Here is an 18207-nt window from a genome sequence, read left to right as displayed (position 1 = left end):
GCGGCATTTGAGAAAACAGGGAATATCCTCACGGCTGCTCAGAGGCTCCCACCCCGGTCCTGGTACCTGAGGGGCTCTTCCAAGGACACATCGGGGCCCGAGGGCTGGCTGCCCAGAGCCCACCCCTGGAGGTATGCGCCCACTCACCTGTGCGACAGAGTGGGTTTCATGGAGCTCATGGAGTTGAGGGGAGGCTGCATGGGGAGTTTCCCGGGGGGGTCGCTCTGGCGGCTCTTCTGATGTCGGAGCAGCAGCAGGCGGCCGAGCTCCTCGCACCAGGAGGACAGCAGGGCTACAAGGAAGGACAGGAAGGTCAGTGGGCCCTGCAGCACCTCCCCCTGCCACGCCCACAGCCCCCTCGCCGGCCCAGACTGGGTGCTCCCATCTTCGCGTGACGCCCGGAGACGCACTAAGCCTCCCCACCTGGACCGTGGGACTAATACCCCAAAGGAAGGGCTAAAAGGCTCCTGATGCTGGAGGGGGGTGCTTTTCAACAGCCGCCACTTTGAGAAGGACAGCCCAGAGGCGGCAAAGAGGAGAGACTGGACTCGATGGAGGGGACCGTCAGAGGACACACCACTGGGGCAAGAGGGAGGGAGCCAAGCACAGACGCTGTGTGGGGTGAGCTTAGGAAGTGCTGGTCCATCAAGACTTCTCAGCGAAGCCTCTGGACCGTCAGCCGAACATGGCTTTCCCCCAGGGGGAAGGCAGGCAGGGCACACTGCACAGGGCATCCAGAGCCTTCCTGGAGCCTAGTGACGGTCCCAGGAGTGCCTGCAAGATCCTCCCTGGAAGTCCTCCCCGCAGAAGTGCCCATGCCTTCCCGTCAGCCCGGTGGCTGGCCCCTGTGCTGCTGGGCACCCAAGCTTCGGAGAACGAAGGATTTCCAGGGCAGAGGGCAGCTCGGGGGTGGGGGGCTGCTAGCGTGTGCTGGGGGCACGAAGGGCAGAAAAGCACATGAGGACCCTGGACGTCCAGGCTCAGAGACCTTACACACCAAGAGAAAAGCAGCTGACATTAATGGGTGCTGGGGAATCATCCTCCACCGTCCTGATATAACCACCAGGGGCCAAGAGCAGCTCAAGGTTAGTTTGTCTGGCCAGGCCTCCCAAGGAGCATGAGGGAGTCTGGAAGGCTGGGCCGTCACCACCTTGCTGTGTGAACTAGCCGAGCTTGGAGACCGTCTCTGGGCCTCAGTGTGCTTGCAGGGGAAGAGGAATGACTCCCGCCCCCCCTCCCTCCCAGGGCTGCGGTGAGGGGTGCATGGGGAAACTGATGAGATGATTGTGTGGGAGCAAAAAGGGGTGAGCACACCCTGGTCACCGTCCCCCTCCTGCCGTGAGTACTTCAGCCAGACTGGTGTGGTCTGATAGCTCTGGAAGTAGTCAGCCCCGCCGGACAGCCGGGAGCCTTCAGAACCAGGCCCGCTCAGCTCAGCCACTTGGCTGGATGCAGAGCCCACTCCCTCATTTCCAGGCCCTCCCCTCCCATCTAGATGTACAACACGCTTCGGGGTCTTTGTGTTCAAATCTGCCCTGCGCGATCCAGAACGGCAGCTCTTATCCCCATTTTGCAGAGGAGCAGACTGAGCCCAGACCGGCGAAGTCACTCATAGTAACCGTAGCTAGACCGGCAGCAGTGCAGACAGTGTCCCCTGCCCCACACCCCGGTGAGAAACCAAGCCTGAACCAAAATGTGGGAGAGCAGATGAAACCCTTCAGGAGGCAAACACCCAGTGGCTGTGGTCTCCAGCCCTGCCAACCCAGTGAGGCCTCACGCGAACCAGGCCCTTTATCACAATCAGCTCATACTGGGGGGAAACACTTTAAGGCACAAAGCCCTGTCTGGAGTGGCTGCACAGGGCTGTCACTTGGAACTGCCCCGACCCTGGACAGAGTGCCCCACTGGCCCAAAAACCTGAAAGGCAGGGCTGGGGACCCTCCTGAAACCATGTCACACTCTGCCCCTTCCTGTGGCCTGTGTAAGCTCGATCAGTAGCGGGGAGAGGTGGGTTCTTCCTTCTCCCCGGGCGGCCGGGGACCAGGGGCCAGCCGCTAGGGCCAGCAGAACCCTCCCCATGCCGTCCAGCTAAAGCTGCCTGGGAGCAAGGTCCACCGGTTACCAGGGACCGGCTGGGGGCTCAAGGGCAAGGGAAGGGCAGCAGTTCCTGCAGGGAACGGGGCGGGGCGCTGATGGGCCCTCCGGGGTTGCTGCGTTTGTCTGCTCTGCGGGTGCAGGGCCTGGGGACGTGGGTCAAGGAGGAAAGTGCAGGCTGAAAAGCAGCCTGTGAGCTCCGGTTGGGAGAGCACCTGTTCCTGCCTCCAGGAGGGGCTGCTGAGGGGCGAGCTAGGTCTTAAGAGAGTGTCCTGCCCCTCTCTGTGAGGCTCATCTTGCCACCACCTGCACGGGGAGACCCCTACTCTGGTGTGTGTCTGCCTGGAATGGTGGCAAAGCGCCCCTAGAGCGGGCATCCAGCACACATCTGCCACAGCTGGACGGTGGGGGGAGCAGCCTATTCAGAGAGGTTGGAACAAACAGAAATGAATTCCCAGNCCGCCAGCACAAAGGATGGCCACAGATGGTGGCGCCCGCTGTCCGCGCCTCCCAGCCCTCACTCCTCCCGGGGGCCACCGCACCACGCAAGAGCTTTCCTCCAAGGTCATGGGCCACCCCCCTGCTTGCCCAAGGACAGCCCCTGTCTTCCTCCTGCCAATGGAGTGGTTTCCCGTTAAGGGAATAAAAGGGGGCTGGTGGCATGGCAGAGGCTGGCAGTGAAGAGCCTGGAACGCTGTGCGCAGATGTGACATGTGTATTAGGCAGTCACGGTATCACAGATGCCAGGACGGCCACGTTTCTACAACCAGGAGGGAAAGGGCAGGGAGCGGGGGCGGCAACACCCTTCACCCCCTGGGCCCGAGCAGCCAGTGAGCACGGAGGCCACACTGGCAGACACGTGGTGGCCGCCGCTTGGACACAGCGCAAACCAACACAAGCTGTTGTGAGGCAAATGCCCATTAGTGACGACGGGTGGGAAGCACAGCCACAGAGGGGGTGCGGGCACCACCAGAGACCCTGGGGGACTGACAGGCAGAGGCAGGTAGGGGATCGCACAAGAACCGAGAGACAGCCCAGTGGGGGGGTGTCGGGGTGTGCACTGCATGTGTGTGCATCTGGGCTGGGCTGAGCATGCGTGGTGCTCGATGGGCCAGCCCTGCCTGCACGTCTCTCCTGGTCCTGTGTGTCTCTGCCCTGGGCACTCTCTGCGGGGGGGGAGGAAAAGGGACCAAGGCTCTGGGACTCGGGAGGGGTGCCAGTCATGAAGAGTCCCTGGATGGAGTGGCAGGGACGGGAAGAGTTTCAGGAGGGGATACCAGCCACCCGCATCACAAGGGCCCCTCAGACTGCGTGGACAGCCACCGGGACCAGCCCTCTGCCTGGTTCTGGGAGCACCACTCACCCGGACAGTCTAGGTTCCACCACTTAGAGCTACATGACCTTGGGCAAACTCTAGGCCTCAGTTTCTTTATCTGTTAAATAGGCATTAATAGTAATGCTCACTCCTTACAGGGCTGTTGTCACATTTACACGACACTAACCCTTGTAAAGTGCTGAAAACAGCGTCTGGAGACCCAGAAGGCAGCGTGTGGTCTCTGGAAAGCAGGTGAGGGTCTGCAGATGCTCCCTGCTCGTACTGGCAGGAAAGCACCTTGTGGATGGGAGACGGCCACCCCCGCCCCCTCCAGGAGGCGTCAAGGCAGCCCCCACGGGCACCAGTACCCACGCTGCCCCAGGAGCGGGCAGGGACAATGGTGGGCAGGCCACGGGAAGTGGGGGCTAAGTGCCCCGGCTCTGTAGTCCCACAGGTGACAGGACTTCGCTCATGTCCCGCCACTGTGAGATTTCACACAGGCTGCTTCATGGCTTGGAGACCCAATCTCTTTATCTGTGAAATGGGCTTAGCAGGAGCGGCCTTGCCTCAGAGAATGGATGTGAGCTCTAATTAGTGTCGTCAACCAACTACAAGGTTATCTGAGCAGAAGCCAGAGAGGGAGGGAGGCCGGGCAGGGAAACAAAGAAACCCTGTAACCCACAGTAGCCCCAGCAAAGCAGTCCCTCGATCCCACACCTACCACATAGCCCTGGGCGAGCTGGTGAGGCACTGACGTTGGAGCCAGTCCGTGAAACCTGACCCCAGCTCAGTCTCTACCACGGTGTGACACCTTGAGCAAGTTGCCTAACCTTCCTGGGCCTCAGTTTTCTCATCTCTAAAATGGGGTGGAGGTCTTCTACTCCTCACTTCATAGGGTAGTTGCAAGGGTGAGCTGAGTTACCATCAGGCCCTAGTATGTGCTATACACGTGTTTGTGAGAAATGCAATTAACATCATTGACCATGGCTGGCAGATAAGTAACCAACAGGATGGGGGCCTAGGTGTCTCTGACCCCTTGGGACCATACAAGGGAATCAAATGAACTGAAGAGGTGTGCAGTTCTGAAGTGTCCAGGGGCTGGGGAGGGTGCAGGGCACCTGTAAGTCCTGGGCCCTGGAGCAGATGATAGGCCTATTTGCCTACCAGGCTTCAGGCTCTGTGGAGTGGCCCCTTCCTCCTGAGTCACTGGGGTGGGTGCCAAGGGGCAGAGTGAGGACAGTATCAAGTGCCTTGCTTTGCCTGAGATACAGGAGGCAAAAATCAAGTCCTCCTTTAGAGATGGCTCTGCCTTCGCTTCAGCCACTGGAAAGTGCCTTTAGCCCCGAAAGGGAGGAATTTTGGGTTCCCTGAGATCCGCCACGGGACTCCTAGCCCAGCAGCAGCCATCTGAGGGGCTCCCTGGGGTCCTGAGCACCCCAGGACCCGGGCTCGGGCCCTGGTCTTCAGCAGCGAAGTTCCTGATGGCTGCATCACAGGGAAAGGCACAGCCCTGAGGGTCAGTGGACAGGAGAGGGGTTTCAGGCCGGGAGGTGACAGGACAGTTGAGCTCTCATGCTCTGACCGCCTGCACTTGTCTCCCTGCAACTTACCCAGGAGGCCGCAGGGGTACCAGGACTCCCGTTCTGGACCTGCCACGAGCTTTAACTAGGGCCCTGTGCCCACAGCACGTGTCTTACAGTCGATGCCATGTCATGGTGTGATTAGTGGCATTGCTTCCTTCCTAGCGGGACATAAATAGTGGCATGTATGACAGTGGGTGGCATCTTCTATTAAGGGGATACAGTAGACATGTCTAGGGACTCCTGCAGCAGAAGGTGCTACGACTAAGGCAGCGTGAACACTTCTGAACGAGAAATGGAAACGAACTTGAGTTCTGAGCATCAGGAGGGCCCACGATGTACATCTAGGAGGACAGGGTGGGAAAGTTCCCAACGTTTGTTCCCCAAGATGTTCCTGGCTCCTCCCCCTGCAGCCACCACAGTATGCGTGAGGGACAAGCAAAAGGCAACCAGATATAAAAGCGAGGGCAGGCCCGGAGTGCCATCCTAGCCCTGGCTTGTCTCAGATGTGTCTTCCTTGGGGACAGTGACAGGCCCTGCATGTCTCTGTACCTGCAGCTGCTGGCAGAGGGGATCCGCAGGATGGGCTGGCCAGAGGGACAAGCGGGGCCGGGCTGGTCTTACCAGAGAGCTGGCGGCGTGGGGGTGGGAAGAGGCTGCAAGGCAGGACTTGGGAACTGCAGGTAGGGAGGGTGGAGCCGCATTCTCCAGACAAGCCCAGCGGGGCCGCAGACAATGAGCCGGTGCGGGTGGAGGAGAGGCAGAGGCTGGGGTCGGGGAGTTAGAGCATCAGAGGGGTGATCGAGCTCACCCAGGCACCGGAGAAAGGCTGCCTGCCCCTCGCCAGGCTGTACTCCAGTTTGAAAAGCAGCCAGGAGCCAGGGGCAGCCAAGTGGCCACAGGAAACAAGCCGTTTGTTCTTTATAGAAGCGAGCAGGGGACGCTCAGACAGTGAGAAGCCTGGGCTGCTCGTTCTGAGGAAGGTCTGCAGACTGGGAAGGGATGGGGGGGGGTGGCGGTGCGTGAGGGGGAAGGCACAGAGACCTGTATGTAAGGGCCAAGCTAGACCAAATGCACTGCAGCCTGGGGAAGCTACATGTAAAATGAAACAAAGGCGTATTAAGTATCAAAGAGCATCTTAGCGGCTAAAAGGCTGCTGGAGAACAGAGGAACTCTGTGAGTGTATGTGAGCGAGCGAGCGTGTGTGAGAGAGAAGAGGGGGACGGAGGAAGAAAGGGAAGGAGGGAGAAAGGGGCTTCTGAGACCCAGGGCAGGGGCAGGACTCAGAGGTGTCCAGGAGGCGGTGGCCGTGCCCCAGGGAAGGGAGTGAGAAAGACTTGCAGGACGAGGCACAAAGCACCCTTGGGTGCATGCCAGTAGTTCACTGCTCAATGAGGAATATTAAGAACACGTTCTCATATGTCCCCGGGCCATCAGCTCACTGAATCCATGCAGGACCCTCCGGAGCGGCAGCGGGAGTGGGAAAGTCTGGCACGGGCGTCTGGAGGGCCCTGCCCGGTGCTGGGAGCAAGTACGGGCCTCCATGCTGGGCTCCCCCCCGCCCGTGTCAAGTCCCTGTCCCCTCGTCCACCCAAATCCCCGGGAGCACCTGGAGCCACCTCCGGAGGACGCCCCCTCCCCTGCCCCACGCAGGGGCCCCTGCAGCCTGGCCCTCTCCACGGTGTGTCTGTCCCCTTTGCTGCTTGCCGGTTGCAATCACCTCCTGCAGGCCTTGTCCCTTCTCCCCTGAATTATGACAAGCCGGGCCCATCATTTATCTCTGTCTCCAAACCTGCCTCCTGCCAACCCACTCTCTGCAAGGCGGCCAGAGGAATTTTCCCACAAATGTATTCTGATCACCTCTCTCCGGTCTGTGTCCCCGGAGGCCGCACGCGGCTTGGTGGAGATGGGAGATGCTCAATGGATGCGGAAATGACTCAGAGAGCCGGGCTTTCCGGGGGAAGGTGCACTGTCGTGCTGTGAGAGCATGAGCCCCATGGGCCTCGACGGGAGCCGAGGGGGTCGCTTCCGCAGGCCCGGCGCCCAGCACGGCCCTTGGTACAGGCTATGCACTGACACAACCAACGGACTGAAATGAATCACAGCTGGATAACCTAATGCAGGCAAGGCGGGAGGGACGGACAGACTGCGCCTGCTGCATCCACGAGCCAGACAACCGGGGTACACCTGTGACTGGTGCTCTGGGGCTTTTGACCCTGCTGGCAGCTCCCCATTCCCCTGGGGCTGGGACCCGGCCTCAGGAGCATCAGCCCCGAAAGGAATCCTATCATGAAGTGTCTGGTGACTGGCGCTGCCATCATAACATCTGTAACCGAGTCAACTGACGCCTGTTTTATGACATGCACACCCCCTGGTGGGCCACGCCAAAATAGAAGAAGGGAAGGAAAGCAGGTTAGAGACACAGCCTCTGCTCCTGTACTGTGGGAGGCTGGCTGCCGCCCTGGGTTCTCTCTGCTCTTGGGTTGACACTGGGGTTCGTGTGGATGGGTCCATCCCACAGGGGAAGGCCAAGGGCCTTCCCGGAGCACCTCGCCCAGGGCTCCCTGGCAATGCTGCGGCTCTTCCTCCTCCGGCCTCCAGAGCCAGGCCACGCCATCCCAGCCTCTGACCTCCCTTCTGTCCCCCACTCAGGGGACTCTGGGACCACTGCCTAGGGAAGCTTGGCAGTTAGAGACCATGGGGACTCCTGCGTGTATCCGGGGACCAGGACCCTGCTCGGCTCTGGCGAGTGAGGGGCCAGGAGGGGAGGAGGACATGGGGGCAGATGTGGCTCAGGCGGGGACTGGTTTCTCCACATCATCTGTAAAGTGGGAAGACAAGAAGAGGAACCTCTGTCCACAGGCCGGGTGTGAGGAGCTCCAGGATGAAGGAAGGGCGCAAGCTTCGAACCACACGTAAGAAATGGTGAGTCTTGTGCCAGAGTCTTTACTGTAAAATGCTGACTATCCCCCGGCCTCCGAAGGCAGAGTGGCCGAGGACACACACACCGGAGCCAGGCAGCTTGGGTTCCAATCCCAGCTGAGCCACTTGGCAGCTGTGTGACCTGAGGTGAGTTACTTAACCTCTCTGTGCTTTGGTTTTCCCTTTAGTAAAATGGGGAGAATAAATATTACCTACCTCCTAAGCTGTCGGGAGGATTATATCAGCTAATGTACATAGATGCTGGTAGAGTGCCTGGCATACAGGAAGGACTATATACAAATAAACGTTCCTACTGTTACTGAGCACATGCTCCTTTAGGATGGAGAAGCTTCCCTGTCTCCCCTTCTACATGCTGTTGCTCAAGAAAAACACAATTCCTTTCACTCATCTGCAAAGGCATCATGAAAATGCTTCCACACTGTGGGCCCAGGCTTGCAGCACCTGTTCCTTACTGGGTGCTCCTTGGGCAGCCCGTGCTGCTCCCGAGTCCCCAGCGAGGCCCGTTTCCCCTGCCAGACTCTCAGAATTGGAAAAGACAACAGGCCNAAGAATCTTACTCTCCTGCAAAACAGCTGTATCATTGCACTACCGCCAGCAGCAGCACGCTGCCCTGAGTTTCAGCTGCTGGTTTTTCTAGATCATTCCCACACTCTGCTCCCTGCTCTGTCACCTCCCATCACTGTGTGGGTAAGAAAGTCAAGACAAGGAGGAATCATCTGCTGGCCCTCTGGCTGCCGGCGCCCCTGCTCCTCTCCATGTCTGCCTCCCCTCTTATCTGCACACACACTCAGGCCCCACATGTGGGGAGGACGGTGAGGGACAGGCAGCCCATCCTGCAATCCCCGGATGTGCGCGGAGGCTCACGGCCGGCCGTGCCTGGCCCTACCTGCCATCTCAGGTCCCTGCCTGGCCAGAGAGGGCCTCTGGGCCGTGCCCTTCCTCCCAGAAGCCCCGGCACACGCCCCCAGCCTTCTCCCCTAGGGCTGGCTGGGTCAGCAGGAGCTTGGAGGCTCCAGGCATGTGAACTCACCCTGGGAACTGAACTCCAGGGGACCTCAGAGCCGGAGCTGCAGGGATGGTTCTCAAACCGGTCTGGCCGTCCCTCACCCTGCTGGGCAGGTCCTCAGACCCCAGAGGAGATGCCAGACAGGTTGAGCCTGTCCGTGGGCTTTAGGAAAATCCCAGCCTGGAAAGTTCTCTGCCTACCTCCCACCACCGTCTGCAGCCTTCCTTCCAGGATAGCTCATTTAGTCGAAAAGACAACCCCAAACAAGCTCAAGAGGCCATTTTCATCAAAAGAGAATGCTACCTTCCCCTTGGTGATGCCCCCTCGGTGCTGCCAGCCTGAGCGAGGGTCCGGGGCAGAGGGCCTCCTGGGCCAAAGTGCTGCCGCCGCTTAGACCGGCTGGCAGGGAGCCATCACTGTGTCCCGTGCCCTTGCGAGGGGTGTGTGAGCTGGCCCTGGACCCTCATAAACTACCTGGTCGTGGAGTGGCCACAGCCCCCATCTCAGAAACGAAGGGCAGGCGCAGAGAAGCTGGGGCACCTGGCTCAAGGCACACCCGAGCATGCAACAGGCGAGGCCCAAGGCACGGGTTTCTCCTCTTACTCTGGGGACACCTACTGCTAGTAGGGTAAGGGTGGGGGGGTCTAGACCACCTCAGCTGAAAATTACGCAGCAGTGATGGCAAAGCAAGCATGCTGGGGAGGGGAGAAGGACCCCAGACACCCCACAACAGACTGAAGCCAGGTGGCCTCTGTGTATCTGCCCCCCCCACCCCATTCAGGTCCTGTGGCTACCCAGGAATTGACCAGAATGTCCACTGGGAGGAGGGTCCTGAGTGCCAAGAGTCTCCCCAGCTCCATTTTGCTCCAGGACCCCGCATGGTGGAGGAGAGCTCTCCCCATACTGTTGACCTTGGTACGGCATGCCCAGGGTTCTGCAAGACCAGATCTGGGCCGCACTGTGTGCCCCCAGGAGCTGTGGAAAGCTCTGCCCCTCATTCCAGCAGGTGCTACCCGGAGAGCCTGTTTCTATCTTGTACTATAATTTCTCCCGGGGCCTGAACAGCACTGCCCACGGCTCACTCTCGGGGAATCGGTGGGGGGTGGGGGGGTGGTGAACGGAATCCGGCTCTTCCCTGGGTAGCTGACCTTGCTGAGACTGCCCAGCTCAGTGCTGGCTAGTTGGTCTGTGTCCTCCTCCCTCCCGCCTCCAGCATAAGGAGAGGTTGGGGTGACGCCAGGCCCTTCCCAGGCTCAACCGGAAGCTGAGTCTAACCACCATGCTCGTCCACCTTCCAGGAAGGCAAGAGGGCCGTGAGTCTGGGGGGCGAGAGGCCTGGCTGTGCACCCCCACCATTAGCTCTGACCCTCAGGGCCAAACCCCAGGCTCTTGGTCCTCACGGGAGCCGGAGCCAGCAGCAAACCCCAGGATCCTCAAATGGAGGTTCCCGTTCACTTAGCCTGGGTTCACGAAGCCAGAGTAGACCGTCCTGGGGCCCCGAGACCAGGCCTTGGGAAGGTGCTGATCCCAGGGCGCCTTTGTTTCTATAAAGGAATGACCTGGAAAGCTTCCCGGCCCCGGAGTGACTGAGGGTGTGCAAGCCATGGGGACAAAGACATGAGACATATTTGGGGCGGGTGGCACTTCGCCCGGCGATGTACTTGACTACGGAGAATTGACTTGAGGCTACTCACTGCTCGTTGAGAAAGAGCAAGTTCAGGAAAAACCCGCTGCCCTGACCCTCAGCTCTTCTGCCTCCGAGCACCTGGGCCACCCCCAATCCTCCTCCACTTGCTTGGCTCAGTGACCTCGTTAACCTGCCAGAGTCTCAGTCACAGGACAAGACAGGCACATGATGTTCCCCTCCTCCCCAGCCTGGGCTCGGCTCGTGAACGGGACACGGAACGATACAGAGGCTTGGGTGGCAAGACGGGTGGCTTCGGGGTGGGGACAGAGCTCCCGCCCCAGCGACAGTCACACTGCAAATCAGGCAGGTGTTTTCCCTCAGGGGCAGGGGACCTGGCCCCACACGATGGGAGATGACAGCCTTCCAGCGGGTTCTCTACCCAGCACCGTGTTGCAGGGGGCTTTCCTCTCACCCACCCACCTAGCAAGAGCGGCCCATCACCCGCACCTTTCATGTGTCTGCCCTGGCTTCCTAACGGATCACTTCTTTCCTGAGAAGCCCCAACTGTGGATACTTGATGGAACCCCGGAGGCCCCCCACGGCTGGCTGTTGCCACCTCTCCAGGTGCCTGGCAGGGACTGGCAGTGGGCAACCTGGCTGCCTGAGACACCAGAACGGTCCCACGATGCTCCCCTAAGCTGCAGAAGCCCCTGGTGCATTCTGGCGACTCTTTGTCACACTGTCAACTTGTCTTAGTTATGGACAGGTGGACACTGTTCGAGGAAGAGATGACTTAGACACCGAATTTATAGAACACCGGGGAGGGGGATGGGCAGGAAACGGAGAGTTTTCTCTCTGCAGAAGCTCCTTTATGAGATGAAATGATTCTCTGTGAGGTTTTCTTTAAATATCCAGCTGCCTTGTTGCAATGAAAATAATCATTTATAAGAATTCCCTCGGCATATAAGTGCTTCCTGGCTGCACCTGGTTCTTAGGGAGTAACGCATCTGGGCGATGCCTGTGTGAATCGGCGTCCTGGACGGTGAGGTCCCAGGGCAGGACTGAACCACCCAGGTCTCCAGGCCAGGGGTTTCCAATTTCGCCTGTGCGTCAGAATCATCTGGAAGGCCTGCTGAAACACAGGGTGCTGGGCCCAGGGGGGGCAGGGGTCCTCGGATTCAGCGGGGGTGGGATGGAGCCCAAGAATTTGCATTTCTAGCCAGTTCTGGGGAGATGCTGATGCTGCTGGGCCAAGAACCCCGATTTGGAGGGCCGCTGCTCTAGACCAAGAGGCAGGCTCAGTCGCCATTTGCTGTGTGATCGGAAAAAGGAGTAATGCCTCCCTTTGCCCCTCTAGGTTCAGAATGCACACAAGCTCTCAGGTCAAGGGGAATTAGCTGTGTGCTGGGCACATGGTCTCCAACACTGCCGCTGACTTCCCTGATTGTTACGTTCAAGGCCCCGGAGATCTGAACCTGGATGCTCTCCCTGGACCGGGTACAGGAGAAAGAACACTGGGTAGGGGGTCCAAAGTGGGTGAGTCCAGGTTTTATCTACTAGCTGTGGGCTGTGTGGTCTTGGGCAAGACCCTGACTGTATGGACACCTCTTTCTCCACCCATCGCACCTACCTGCTCTGAAGGTGTAACAGGGCGGCCCTGACAGTGGCTCTTACGGATGGAGGACTTGACTAAGGCTAAGGCCCTGTTCTGAGTGCTTTCCACACAGTCTCATGCAAGTCCCCGCTCCGTGAGGTTAATGACTATCGTCTCCCCAGAACTTGCCAGTGTGTTAGCTGTGTAGCCCCGAACCCTCTCTGCCCTGGTATCTGCCTCATGGAGTGGCTGGAAGGACTGAGTTAGGTCCTGGGCTCTGCATGGCTGTGGCTCTCGGGGGGCAGCCCCAGGTAAGGCAGGCGGGGGGCAGACAGCAGCCTGGGCCACCTTCGTTCAGGCCTGGCTCCCTGTTTCTCTTCCAGAGCAGCTGGAGGAGGGAGCCATCATTTGTTTAGGCCTCTGCAGTGTTTAATCGCTGTGTATCACTGCCTCCCTCCTCCCTACTCCAGCGCTTGCGCTCTCCCTGCAGGAAACGGCTCTCTGCCTTCTGCCTCCGATGGAAGGCATGAAAAATGAACACAGCACCCAGAGAGAAGGCCACACCAGGGCAGGGAGGGGTGTCGGAGCCAGGTGGCCGGCCGGTCCTAGCCCCGCAGGCACCTTCAGCTGGGCGAGCTGCACCTGAGGAGGCTCTCAAGGGCCCGCTGGTCCCATAACTGACCGCCTCGCAGGGCCTCAGGGTCTGGACGGCCATCGGCCTGGGGGTCCGGAGCAAGCCCAGCTGCCTCCAAGGGAGCTGCAGTGCAGGGCCTTCCTGCGATCTCAAGCCCTAGGAGGATGTGAGGACAGGCCAGCCTCCCCGCCTCTGCCCTGAAGACAGCCGGGCCATGCCAGGACATGCCCTCGTGAAGGTCAACTGCAAGCCAGGCAGAAACTCGACACATCCCTTCTCTCCGTTCGTTTTCCTGACAGTCCTGTGATGTCGGGAGCACTACCCCCGTCTTCTCGGAGGACACCGGCACGCAGAGAGGGCCAGCAACCTGCCCAAGGACAATCAGCCAAAACAAGCAGCAGAAAGGGACGATCAGTTTTTAATTAAAGTGATTACTTTTTACTCACACCGCGGACAAATCCATTCTCCTTAGGAAGCTAACGTTTCAGACGGAGACCCGAAGAGGGACTAGGGCTCCCATTTGGGGGCTTCCAAACCCCTTATTTTCCCATGACATCTGACGGTTCCCCTTCTGTTACATTTCACTGCCCTCCCTTCCTAACTTCTAAACGTTGCTTTGAAGAAGTAATGTGGGCACGTGATTAAAAACATACAGCAGCAGGGAAAGGGCACAAACCCAAACCCCAGCCTCCTCCGACCGCAGTCTAGCTCCCCAGCTCATCTCAACCAGGGGGAATCAGGCCAGAAGTTTTCTTCCCAGAGCCGCTCTGTCATGTACATACATCGTGGCCTTTGCTATGTCCAGCTGGAAGGTTCTCACCCTGGATATGTAACTGCTGCGTCCCCTCACCCAGGTGCCCTCACTCGGTGAGGGCTCCCCTGAGCCTTTCCAGTTTCTAGACTGTATCATCTCCCCTGCCACAGGATTCCGAGTTTCCCTCCCCTGAGTGATCGTGCTCCACAGCAATTACTTTTTACCTTATTTATCATCTGAGGGCCCCCCCTCCCCGAAACCCGGGCAAAAGCTCTTCCTAGGCTAGGGTTTCTAGGTACTACAATTCATGGCCACAGAACAATGCCCAACATGCGGGTAGCTACATGAACGGAAGGGCATGGGCAGCCTGAGTGGGCCGACCCTGCCCGGATGCTAAGGGGGGCATGTTCTACGTGCTGTCCTCAGCCTTCTTTTTAAGAACACATGTTGCAGCTCAAAGAGACCATTACTCCCGGAGAACAGGATGGAGGCTTTTGTAGCTCCTGTCTCTCTAAGGACCCAGCCTGGTCTGGGGCACACACCCAGGGGAGGGGCAGAGCACAGAAGGACCAGAGTGGAAGCCTGACCCTGACTTCACACAACAGACCAAAAAAAAAAAAGCAAAACAACCCATTGTCTAGAAGATGATATAGGAGAATAGCTCCATGACCTTGGGATTGAGGAAGATTCTCAACAAAGACCACAAGCCCTAACCATAAGGCAGAGTTGATAAATTACCCAACATTAAAACAAAGACCTTCTGCTATCAACAAAACACCCCATTCAGAGAATGGAAACGCGGAGCTCAGGGTGGTGGGAGAATTTAGAAGATACAAGAGACACACAGTGCATTGTGAGGCCCAGGTTCAAGGGCTCTGGAGAGAAGGGCTCCCCAAGACCGTCTGCAGCGACCCAGGGAGGCTTCACAGAAGAGGCGGAAAATGACCTCATCTCACTCCTCTGCCAGGTCTGGCCTCGTCCTCCTCTTTTCTGAAAAGCCAGAGGCTTAAGACAGCCAGAAGAACCCCAGCCCCCCTTCTCTGCCCCATGCGGAGATAACCAAGCAAGAAAAAACAAATTAAAGAGCCCGGGAGCCTGGCAGGGCCTTGGGAAGTTTGGTTTGACAGGGCAACAGCATTTAACAAAGCTCAGATCATCCATCACTGGGGCCTAGTCATTTAGATACTGGGCATTTGATTAAACTAATATGGGTGGCTGGGGCAAGGCATGGCTGGGCGCTTCCTACCCTCGCCTACAAATTAGACCGTCACACACAATCCGATTACCTTGACTGCCACATTTATCTCTGGAGAGGGGCCATCCATCACTCCTCAGCAGCTGGCTCTGTGCCTCCCGCAGGAGGGGAGGTAAGTGCACCCCCAAGTTTCAGCAGGCAGCGCTCGCTCAGTTATTCGTTCCACCGCCCCCTGAGCGACACTGTCCCAAATGCCCACCGTGGGGCAGGCCTCGGGCTGGGCATGGGGGTTATGAGCAGACACAGTCCTTGCCAATAAGGAGCCCACGGAGGGCTCATGATAGGGCATGTCTCTGAGCCCAGGGTGCTGAGTCAGTGGTGGGCCCAGCTTCGCCCCCAGCTCCCTTTCCTCCGGCTGGGACCCTGGGTGGTCGTGTCACTGATCCGGTCCTCAACTTTGCGCCTGTGAAATGGGCTGATGACACAGTGCAACACCGTCCGACAGAATTTCCGCAGTGATGGACACAGCCTGTATCCGTACCATCCACACTGGAGCCACAGGCCACGTGAGATGACCGAGCACTTGAAACAGTGGCTACTGTGAGGAGGTGGGCACTCAATTGTATCTAAGTCTTTCTACTTCACTAAAGGCAAATGTAAACGGGGCCGGACATCGCAAGTACAGTGGTTCCGGACAGCCTTAACCCGGCCAGTGCCAAGCTCTGCCCGGACGCATGCTCCCCAAAGGCCAGGCCCCTTCCTTCTCAAAGGAAGGGCGGGATGCTAAGGTCAAGGCTAACAGCAGCTGTTATCGGAAGACCCTGAACTGATAACACGGTCCCCTTTGTCATCTCCTAGTCCAGCGGGGTAGGTCCACTCCCATTAGAAAGGAAAAGCAGATTTAGAGGTAAAGGCGGCATAAACTACAAAGTGATAAGGGCAGGACTCAAGTCCAAGTCTTTATGGTCTCAAACCCGTCTTCCCATTGGATGCTGGAACTTAGGAGTCCAGTCTTTAGATGTCCAGACAGACGTCTCATAAAGCCAGGGTCTGGAAAGGGGCAGGCTATGTCAAATGCACAGGAGGGGCTAAGGCCACCCAAATGCACAGGAGGGAGCAGAGGCTTGAGGGTAGGGCCTGTGAGAGCAGGTCAGCTGGGCAGGCAGGGATGGCAGCCTGTCTCCCAACCACCACCAGTCTACGATGCCATTGGTCTCATCTCAATGCCAGAGCTGAGGGGGCGGGGGCCGGGCGGGGAGGTGCCCCGGAGTCACTTGGCAGCCACGTCCTGGCCAGCCTGCCCCAGTCCCTCCAGCCAAACCCAGGGTGGCCCCAAGGCCCCGCCCCACAAGGGGCAGAGCGGAGGCAGCCAACAGAATTCGTGGTCCTAAATATACCAAGTCTAGATGGGGCCCCATCCTGAGGCTTTTGCAGAGTGACCAGGGCCAACCATGCACGGAGCCTCAGGGACACCGGGAACATGCAGATGCATTTATAGCCTGGAAATGGACAGATCTGATAGAATCTAAGTGTGCCGGGGGAAGGCTTTCCCAGTAACTTCAGAACAGCCTGGCCCGAGAGAGAAATCGCTTCCCCAGGAGAAGACAGACGGGCCTCCTGCAGAAACAGCCAGAGCTTCGGAGCAGCCTTGAGACACAGGAGACGTGTCCTAACTAAAACCAGAGGCTGGAAAGGGGCAGGCGCAGGGCGGCGGGGGCCCACCTCGGGAGCCCCTCTTAAACTCTGCCGCGGTGGTGGCCGGCAGGCTCTTCCGGGAGCGGGCTGGCCGGGGCAGCTGGGGAAGGATGCAGGGGACACGCTGCAGCTGTAGGAGGGAACAGGCCACCCTGGACGGAATGTAGGAGGTTCCTGGGGGGAAGATGCCCATTGGAAAGGAAGGCAGTGAGGTGGGAGCCAGACCAGAAGAGTCCAGAGAGATGGGGTGATCTGGAAGAGCCATATATGAGATGGGAGTGGGGAGCGGGGCACACAGCAGGGGAGCTGAGGAGGCCTCTTGGAACCCCCCCTCCCCCCTTTCTCCGCTGTCCCAGTTGATGGTACACTCAGCCACTCACACATTAGTATAAATGAATTTGCAACAAACTGTGCCAAGACGGGCGAGGAGTGGGGACTGCAGGAGAAAGAAGGGGGTGGGGGAAGGTGGTGGGCAGCTCTCCTTAGCAAGCCACCTGCTCAAAGGCAAGGAAGACACCCCAGGAGCTCCCCGATGGGGACTCTCTGCTGTCAGGACCACCAGTAGCCCCCCACCCCCTCCCCACAATGCCAAAATGCCAACACTCTTTTGTTGCCACTTAAACCAATTTGGGGGTAATTCTGCAGGCAATTGTCTTCCGATTTACAATGCGGCTCAGTGATTGCATCGAGGCTGATGGTTCAGGCTGTAATTGTATGGTAATCACTTCTGTTTATGATCGATGCGGAAATCACTATTGTTTTCCAGCAGGCTTGTTAAATCAAAAAAGTGCAGGGGTGGGAAGGGAGGGTTTATTTCTGTGAGTTGGAGCCCCGGGAAAATGAAATTAAGCAGAGCAACCCCATGTGGGAGGAGGTAGCTCTGATGTCAAAGGAACCCTCATCAGCTCAGAACGGAGGCAGAGACGGGCGGGGACACAGAGATGCAGAGACAACGAGAGACGCGGAAGATGCAGGTGGAGAGGTACCGAGGCCCAGGGAGGCGGGCAGGGAAGCCTAGGGAATGGCCAGGCTTGGGGATAGAGATGTCAGAGACTCAGATACACAGACGACCACAGACTCTACTGCTCATACATGCAGAGACACCAAGACAGAGATACTAGGAATCTTCCCGCTACACACACCCAACACTTCACCAGACCTGCTCTCGCCCATTCCCAGAGAGGTGGGACAGCCAGGTGCCAGGTGGCAGGCCTGATACTCCCTGCCCCTCAGGGCTGGGACACCCTGCCTGCCCCATCTGCCTGCCTTGCCCTCGCCCCTGCCCCAAGGCCACCTACCTGCTGCCTGGAAACAGGGTGGCAGATGGCACCTAGGGGGCTCAGGTGGCAGCAGCAGGGCAGTATTCTGAGCGGAGCCACTGCTGCGGGGCACAGGGGCGGGGGGAGGGGGGGAGCTGCCCACCTGGTGGGCAGAAACCCGAACCTCCCAGAGGCTGTAGGGAAGGGGCCTGGGCCGGGGGAGAGGCGACGCCTTGCAGGGCGGCCGTGGGCACTCCACGCCACCACAGGACTGAGCCAGCCTAGGCTGGAGGCCAAGGCCCACAGGGAGCGAGCAGGCACCAACTGTTGCGGCTCAGACGAACCTCTAGGTTGCAGGCGGTGCTTGGCTACACGGCATGTGTCTTTCTCAACCGCATGCCCTTCCTCCCCAGCAAAAGTGCACGGAGACCACCGGGTGACGGACTGGAAATCACGTCCAAGGTGAAAATATCAGGTGTTTGCTGCTAAACCGCCCTCCGCACTTTCCAGT

The 18207-nt window shown here is 58.7% G+C and overlaps 1 protein-coding gene across 6 annotated transcripts in view; it reads right to left on the bottom strand.

The window, feature by feature from the left end:
• Window positions 1-18207, bottom strand: part of ZMIZ1 (zinc finger MIZ-type containing 1) — a 202167-nt gene that overhangs the window by 31582 nt on the left and 152378 nt on the right. For all 6 annotated transcript variants that reach the window (XM_077746414.1, XM_077746409.1, XM_077746413.1 and 3 more), the window contains one exon: window positions 148-292. In XM_077746414.1, the coding sequence (XP_077602540.1) occupies window positions 148-292 (145 nt within the window). The remainder of the gene's footprint in view (window positions 1-147; window positions 293-18207) is intronic.

Source organism: Crocuta crocuta, unplaced genomic scaffold, assembly GCF_008692635.1.
Source record: "Crocuta crocuta isolate KB4526 unplaced genomic scaffold, BGI_CrCroc_1.0 scaffold28, whole genome shotgun sequence".
Classification (NCBI taxonomy): domain Eukaryota; kingdom Metazoa; phylum Chordata; class Mammalia; order Carnivora; family Hyaenidae; genus Crocuta; species Crocuta crocuta.
Note: the sequence above shows the minus strand (reverse complement) of the source record. Positions and strands in the feature narration are given on the sequence as shown.